The sequence below is a fragment of the Pinus tabuliformis genome, chromosome 3_2 (assembly GCF_031772625.1).
Source record: "Pinus tabuliformis cultivar Carrire ecotype Pingquan chromosome 3_2, CPIR1, whole genome shotgun sequence".
Taxonomy (NCBI): domain Eukaryota; kingdom Viridiplantae; phylum Streptophyta; class Pinopsida; order Pinales; family Pinaceae; genus Pinus; species Pinus tabuliformis.
The window spans coordinates 354,216,407-354,225,304 of record NC_142302.1 but is presented as its reverse complement, the minus strand read 5'-3'; the positions used below and the strand labels follow the sequence as shown (position 1 = coordinate 354,225,304).

General features: G+C 40.7%; 1 protein-coding gene across 1 annotated transcript; it reads left to right on the top strand.

The window, feature by feature from the left end:
- Positions 1 to 5,957: 5,957 nt before the first annotated feature.
- On the top strand, positions 5,958 to 6,710 carry LOC149180923 (uncharacterized). Its single transcript, XM_089414033.1, has 2 exons — positions 5,958 to 6,179; positions 6,318 to 6,710. The coding sequence occupies exons 1-2, from the start codon at positions 5,958 to 5,960 to the stop codon at positions 6,708 to 6,710; spliced, it is 615 nt and encodes a 204-aa protein (XP_089270159.1).
- The last annotated feature ends 2,188 nt before the right edge of the window (positions 6,711 to 8,898 follow it).

The following is an 8,898-nucleotide window of genomic DNA, read 5'->3' as shown; positions in this document are numbered from 1 at the left end:
GGAGTTCATATAGAACTTATTCAGTCACTTGAAGCTCAAGGCTTTGAACTTGGAATTGTTCCAAGCATCCAAACCCTTGCTTTTCCTCCACCACCTTCAGATTGTTTGTCACCTCAAGAGTTTGATCCGGAAACTCCTGAGAGTCCACAAAGGTTTTTATTATATCCTCCAAATTCGTTATTTGATCATGTCGTGATATCTCCTCAGCATCCTTATAGTCCTATGATCAGCCTAGTGTTCCTTTGGAGTTATCTCCTTATACATCTCAGATTCCTCCTCGCTAGTTGTTTCCATCCATGGATTCAGAAGGTGAGATTCCAACCTCTCCTCAAGGTTATTTGGAAGTTTCCACTACCCACACTCCTCATGTTGATGAAGAGCAAGAATATGGCTTTCCTCTAGAAAGCTTTCCTTTTACAGGAAGAGTCTTGTCTCACACATTTCCTAAAACCAGTGGGCCTATGCTTCCACTTGGTTATACCACCTTAGCTTTATTAGTTTCAGGAACTCCCAGTGCTTCCTATTTGTACCAAAATCCTATTTTTTCATCAAATGTCATGCCTACTACTGGTCCATTTATCCCAAACATGACCTCTCAAATTCCTGTGAAAACTGTTGTCATGTCAGTTCCCATTCATCGAACAATTCTGTAGTAATAGCTACGGTCGTTTCAACCTTCCATTCCGGTACAACCGACTATTTCAGTTCAAGCATCCATAAGTTCCTCAGTCTCTCCATCAAGTGGACAAAATGTACCACCACTTGGGGGGAAAAATCAAAACAATCCTCTTGTGTCAGGTGGAACCCATGTGAGTGGATCACAACCTCACATGGTTGGAGTCAATCAACCTTATTCTGGTGGTATTCCCAACCCTGTTGGTCCATCTGGGTCAGGTAATATCCAGTATCAATAGCCTTACATGGCCCAAATAGCACTCCAACAAGCTTATGTCCCATATGGTTCACAAGCATTGCAAAATTCACCCTATATTCCACAAGAACGTCCTCATGTGCAACCTGGTCAATCCACTATTCTTGATGGATATGGTCATATCCCATTTGGAACTTACCAATACCCACAGGGTATTCCTTAAGGAACTGTCCAAAAACCCCTACAAAAACAAGGGAAACTGTTACAACAACAAGGGCAACCTTTGCAGTAGCAGGGACGACCTTTGAAGCAGTTTCAATAGCCTTTGCAACAGCAAGTGAAGTTTGTTCAACAACTTACTCAACCTTTGTAGCTGCAAAGCCAACCTTTGCAGCCGCAAGGTCAACCTTTGCAGCAGCAAGGTCAACCCCTGTAGCAACAAGGTCAACCCCTGCAATAGCAGGGCCAATCACTTTACGTCCAGGGTCAAGAGGTGCAACAACATTAAAATCCATATGCAACATATAATGTTTATCAATGGCCTATGGTAGGTCAATATAAAACCTACCCTAGACATAATCCACATTATGGTCAAGATACACTTCAGTGGGGGTAGAATCAGATCCCTTATGGTCAAAATCCTCCCCTTTGGGGGCAGAACCCTTACCAACAAGGTTGGAACCCATAGATTGGGCCTCCTCAAAGGCCTTACATGCCCTTTAATCCAAAATTACCATTTTTAGCTACATTGTAACTCCCTGATGTCTCGAGACTTACTAATGATCCCATTTTTCATTCACCTTACTAGCCTCTAGTTCCTACTAAAATTTCAAGCAATTTCCCTAAGTTTGAAGGTAAATCTAAAGAGGACCCTCAAGCCCATCTGATGACATATCACTTATGGTGTTCTTCTAATTCTTATGGTGACGATTATATTTGTCTCTGCCTCTTTCAACAAACCTTGATAGGTTCTGCCGCAAAATGGTATATCAAGTTACCTCGAGCTACCTATGTCGGCTTTAACTCTTTTGTTATGGCATTGCTCACCCACTTCCAATTGCTGGTTCGATATGAAATTGGCACTCATTTTCTCACATCTATAAAGCAAGATACTGCGACCCATATTTCCGATCATATCCATGAATGGAGATTTCGGCGTCACCTCATCAAATTTAAAATTCCTGATGAGTTGTTAATTGAATGTTTCACCAAATCATTTGTAAACAAAATTGCCTCAAATGAATGGATGTGTTACTGAGGACCAAGATATTCTTGGTGATCAGTATCTAGACTTAGTCTATTCCCAATCTAGCACACTATATGAGATGTTTCTTGATGCCCCAAGGCCATCTTCAGATCTGGCATCTTCAAAGTCTCCTGATGCACCACCTGTTGATGGTATAATTAGATTAGTGTCTTAGAATTCCACCAAAGCTTCTGCGAAGTAGAAATCTGTTTCAGATACTGATTCCAATCATCCTTCGAAAAATCCGTCCAATCCTGGTAAAACCTCTGAGGTCCATGCCGTCCAGTCTACCATGACAGATAAAGCCTCAAAAGGTAAGAAAAAGGGTAAAGGAAAAGCCAGATTCGATACCCTGAAATGGGATCCTCCCAAATCATCTGCTGATGATGCCTCAAAATGAAAGCCAAAATATCCTTGCCTCATTTGTGAGGAAGACCATTATACCAAGGATTGTCCTCGACATGTTGAAATTAGTCATCTATTGAAAGGGACTCCAATTTTTTTGAAAGAACCATTTCCATCTCAACAGACTCAGTTGGTAGACCAACCACGATCCTCTTCCTCCTCTGGTTCTCAATTTTTCATGATGCAGGTTTCATTGCCCATCTTTGTTGCTACTCGATCGAAGTATTATCAAACCCCTCCTAAGCAGATAGTGGAGAAGGAAGCCACTGATGTACCTTCTACTTCTACTCCACCTAGTTCTACTCTGCTCCATATTGAGTGACCTAATAATGAATCCATTCTCCGACCACCTCCCAAAGGTGCTCTTCAGAAATCATCCTATAATATGAACGCTAGAGATGCACAACATTACAGTATAGTTGAAGATCCATCTCAAGTGCCTTCGATGATGTCTAATTTGGAAGTCCTCCGGACATGTCCAATACAACGGAAATCATTGTTATCTGCTTTAGGAGCTATTGATCCTATTGATTCTAGTTTAATTACTTTTGATCTTGAAAACCACGTTCCTCGTCTTCCTCATCAGATTCCTTTTCTGATTCAAGTTATTATAAAAGGAAAGACGATCCATTGGACTATCATTGATGAAGGTGCTTACACCTTGGAGGCCTTTGATGGCAGAGGCTCTCGTCCGTATGGTATTCTTACAAATTTTCTTATCACTTTGGAAGGAAAGACTGTTGAGCTAGAAGTGGAAGTTGTAGACACAAGTCTTAATTACAACCTTCTTCTCAGGGGAAGTTGGACCCATGCTGTTTTGTGCGGTTTCCTCTTTGTTCTGTGTGCTCCATTTTCCTCATGAAGGAAAATAGTCACCATCGACCAATTGTATTTTTTGTCTTCCAACGCTTTGGACAACAACATTCCATATGTGGAAAATACCGACATTCCATATGAGAGCGTGGGGGCAGGTATTTTTAAATATTCTGCTTTAATGGGAATTTTCTCTCTCCCACCTTCAAATGTCTCCTCGATCAATATGATATCTGTCTCTACAAATCCTTGGAATAGGCTTACCATGAATTGTTTCAGTGCCAGCGGCTACTTCAAAAAGTCATGCTATTTTCAGTATGAACTTGGATAGTTATGCACAATCTCCTTGGCTTGGTTCTTGGGATTCCTCGGTTCCTTTGAACGAGACATTCCCCACCGACGAGAATATTGTTGAGGTTATTTCTCTTGATGAAACCCCTTGGAACGATATTCATCATCATTCTTCGTTTCTTCCAAGCCTAAGTGAAATTCCATTGTGTCTTGAAGCTTTCATTTCTCATAACCTGGCACATCCACTTCAAACACTTGTCCTAGTGCATGAAGTCTTGTTTGAAGGTAATATGGGGAACATTACTGCAACCATGCCTCTCGACATTTCCGTTAAGCCTGGGATTGTTGAGAAAGTTCATATTGGGGTTTCCTCTTCTCCTGATGAGATTAGGGTTTACACCAATCTTTTTAAAGATTTCGTGATGTCTTCACTTGGTCATATGAGGAATTTCTTGGTATTGATCCAGCTATTGTGGTGCATGAAATAACCACGTATCTTGGTGCGAGGCCTGTTCGTCAATGACTTCGTCTCGTGCATCCTAGGAAGGCTGCTGCTATTAAGGCAGAGGTTGAAAAGATTTTAAAAGTTGGTTTCATCTATCCAATCCCATTGATAGATTGGGTTTCTAACATTGTACCTATTACTAAAAAGCAGGGCACGATCCGAGTTTGTGTTGATTACCGTGACATCAATCACGCATGCCCAAAAGATAACTATCCCACTCCGTTTATTGATCAAATCATCGATGAGTCTTCTTGGAGTGAAATTTTCTCTTTTATGGATGATTTTTTTGGTTACAACCAGATTAACATATCATCCACTGATCAACAAAAGATGGTCTTTATCTATCCATGGGGAACTTTTGCTTATAAGAAGCTACCTTTCGACTTGAAAAACATTGGTGCTACCTTTCAAAGAGAAATGTCATATGATTTTCATGATATTTGACACATTGTTCAACCTTATCTGTATGAATTACCAACTCATTCTGCTAAACATCGTGACCATCCGAACCACCTTCGGGCCATCTTTTTGCATCATTGACACTACAATATTTGTCCTAATCCACATAAGTGTGTCTTCTGTATGGAATCTAGTTGGCTCTTAGGTTTTGTTGTATCCCATGAAGGTTTTTGAATAGATCCTCTGAAAGTTGAGGCTATTGTAAACTTACCCCCTCTTACCTCACTGCATCATTTGCAAAGTTTGCAAGGAAAGGATAACTTTCTTTGTCGTTTTGTCTCGGGCTACGCTGAGCTCGCCAAGATATTTACTCGCTTGCTCAAAAAGGGGATCCCATTCATTTGGGATGAAATTTCCCAACAATCTTTTGATGCCCTAAATGCCATGCTCATGAGTGCTCCTTTACTGCATCCCTCTGACTATCACTGCGATTATTTCCTCTACTTGGCTGCAACTGATAATACCATCGCTATGGTCTTAATTTAGGATGATGACAATGGTAATAAAGATGTGGTTTATTATTTAAGCCGAAATCTCATTGACACTGACACTCGATATGCTCATGTCAAGAAAATTTCCTTCGTAGTAGTACATGTTGTTCAAAGATTTCATCACAGTATTCTTCTCCAAAAGACCACGGTGATTTCTGACTACAACCCCATGACTTACATATTAACTCGTCAAAAACTTGGGGGCAAATACTCTAAATGGATTGTTATCCTTTAATATTTTGATTTGGAGTTCACTGCAGCCAAATCAACGAAATCACTTGTTTTTGCCACATTTATTTGCTCATTTCCTTCAACAAACACTTCCACCGATTTTACTGAGCAACTTCCTGATGAAATTTTGTTTCTCATTAGCACTCTCGATCCGTGGTATGGGGATAACATCGTTTATCTTCGGACCCAAACCTTCTAATCCGAGTTGTCTCGATCTGACCGAAGCTGCATTCGGCATCAATCTCAACCTTATCAGATTCTTGGTGATACATTATACCGAGTCTGTGTTAACTCTATTCTTCGCAGATGTCTAACACTTGAAGAGGTTGAGCAAGTCTTAAATGACTACCACTCTGGAGCATGCGATGTTCACATGTCAGGCTATGCAATTGCTCAGAAAATCCTCCCCGCTGGTTATTTTTGGCCTTCCATTTTCAAGGACTGTATTTTGACCGTTCAGAAGTGCCATGAATGCCATATTTTTAACCGCAAGTAGTGCACCTGCCAACACCCTTACACCCTGTCATTACCGTTGTCCCATTTTATAAACAGAGCATTGATTTCATGACATGTAACCCTCGCTTGGCTTGGGGGCATGGCTATATCATTGTCACCATCGACTACTTCACTAAATGGGCCGAGGCGATGCCCACATATAATGTTGACGGTATCACTGCTGCTCAGTTCCTCTTCAACCATGTCATAGTCAGTTTTAGCGTCCCTCAAGCCATTGTCACTGACCATGGATCACATTTTCATCAATACATGATGGCAGAGTTGACTGCTCAGTTGGGTATTCACCAAGATAGCTCAACTCCTTACTATCCACAGGCCAATGGCCAATTTGAATCAATTAACAAAGTTTTGGTTACTATGCTTCAACAAACCATCGGGAAGCATAAAAATAATTGGCACCTTATGCTATTCTCGGCTATTTAGGCTTACTAGACATCGACTAAGAAAACCATTGGATTTCCTCCCTTCTGGTTGGTTTATGGTTTACAGGCAACACTCCCGATTGAGTGTGAAATCCCTTCATTGAAATTAGCTATCGAACTACTTCCTAATACCTCGCCTGAAGAGGAGCGGTTACTTTACCTTGAGAGGCTAGATGAGACCTATCATATTGCTGCAATGGTGATCGAAGCCCAAAAGAAACGTGTTAAAGCTCATTTCGATCAAATCATTTCTCCACGCACTTTTGCTGAAGGCAACTTGGTCCTCCTATATGATCAAGCCAACAATAAGTTGGGAGCTGGAAAGTTTGAACCTATGTGGCATGGGCCATATATTGTAAAACGTGTCTTGCAAAAGGGTGCCTATGAGCTAGTTGATTACGAAGGAAATGCATTGTCACAGCCCTGCAACGGGTTGTATCTGAAAAAGTATTATGTGTGAGTTCCATATAATTACTTTTGTACATTAGTGTGTGAATTCATTCGTGTGCACTTTTGATTTTTTGGTGTGATTTTTTCTTTGTAGACATGTGTTTTCTTCTTACCTTGTGTTCCACTCAGTTTGCAGATGTTGTCAAACCATTATGTTGGTTTCACTGATGGTGCTTGTCATAGCACATGAAACTTATCTTCCGCACCTTGGGCACTCTTTGCCCCTGATGGCGAGTTGGTCGATTTACAAGGTATTTTCCTGGGATGGACAACTAATAATATTGCCGAATACAGTGCAATCATTCAACTGCTGTCACAAGTAATTGCTCTTGGCATTAGAAATTTAGTAGTTAAATTAGACTCACAACTCGTTCTGTTACAATTAAATAATCATTATTCAGTAAGAAATCCAAAAATTTTGCGTATGTATCTATGTGTTCGATTATAGGAAAGAAAATTTGATTTTATCACATATCAACGCATTCCACATAACTTGAATACATTAACAGATGGATTATAAAATTGTGTTCTTGATAGACATTTGCGTAATTTGTAAAACTAATTATATCACCATGACACATGAATAAACAAGTAGAAAATAAAATATGCATGCGTGTGTGTGTGTGTGTGTGTGTCACGTCTGTCAGAGTTTTTTCATCAAAATCTCAAAAAATAAATTGTTCTGAGACACATGGCTTTCAAAAGCCTACAATAGTGTAAAAAACAACTAGAAAGGTTATGCACTTGCATGATGCTCGTGATAACACGAGACTTCCCTAATCACTTGGCCTAAAAGCTGAGGTAGCCTTGCAGACACTCTGATTGTATGCCTCTAGTATCGCAGTGGCACATCATCTATAGTCGCATATTCTGGAATCCCACGGGTGGTCACTTTCGGATTGCGTTCCATCTCCACCATGGGGTTTGCTTCTTCCTCATAGGGAGCATATTCTACCTGACATGCTACTCATCGTGCTATCAGTGACATACCATGAGGCCTTTCTCACCCAACATCTGCACGTTTATCACAAGTTAAATCTCAGATACACTTTCACAAAAAATCATAACAACTTGAAAAATCCAAAAAAAGGTTTTACTTGCATCAGTCCACTGTTCACCTGGTGGGAGGTAGATCCGAGTCCCATCTAAAATATGTGCCTACATAGGCATAGTCGTCCACAACGATCAGTTGGCGATGAAACCAAATAAAAAATGGCGGAGGGAAATGCATATGCTGACCCGCTCCTCCTCAAGGCATGAGTCTACTCCATCTGACCAGCCTCGATCTTGTGGAGCAAGATCCAGTACCTCTGTCCACTAATACCAAAATAGGGGCATAGGCTCTAGAAAGAAAGTAACTAGAATCGACCCGAAGCCAAACTGTTTCAAGTTTCCTTGCTTACCTTTGGTTAGTGTCCTCTTCATATTAGCCAGTAACCCCCACACCAATTGAATACTATTGGAGTAAGGCATTCTACTACATAATGGAATTGAGACTTCAAAATCTTGTGTAAATCCCGCATCCCAGATACACGAGCTATGGTGTATAGGATTGTTCTCAAGGGAAGATTGTCGATTGTCGCTATCTTCACCTTCCCTCCCATTGTCATATGGGCTCTTGGGCAATGTCTCTTAACTAGGGCACTAGTGCTCTCACCTCCAAGACAAGATCCGAAGAGCTGAACTCTTTCTCCTCTTTTAGACAATCCAGTAATGAAGTAAATGTCCATCTCTTCCAGTTCCAACTCCTGGTCCACAATAAAGAAGATTTCCTGATCAATATCCCATAAATTGATCAAGTAGTGCAACAACTCATTTTGGGCTCTGAGTCTTGTAGTTATGAATAATTTTAGCAGCGCACAGTTCCTCAAAGCATTCACACATTCCGAATTTTGTGCTACCTGTTAGTCTTCTACCTCATGGCCTCTTTCCTTCCATTCAAGGGCCATGTTGTCAAAATCTTCTGCACATAATCATTAAAAATTAAGCAATGTTTTTTTCACAGATTACAACTCAAAGATTTTTCCCTAAAAGGAAGTTTTTTCCCTAAAAATTCCGCCCCGTGGTCATCGCATCTATTTTTATTAAAATCACGATGCCATCGCAAGGGCCTTTTAGCTCAGGGGCGAACATTGTGGGTCCGATGAGCAAATCCGTGATGATCGCCCACACTATTAAAAATAAAAATCCTTCCCTCT

Coding starts and splice junctions, on each gene's coding strand:
- LOC149180923 (XM_089414033.1), top strand. CDS start 5,958: ATGCCCACATATAATGTTGACGGTATCACTGCTGCTCAGTTCCTCTTC. Junction 6,180..6,317: donor AATCAATTAACAAAGTTTTG/GTTACTATGCTT, acceptor TATGGTTTACAG/GCAACACTCCCGATTGAGTG.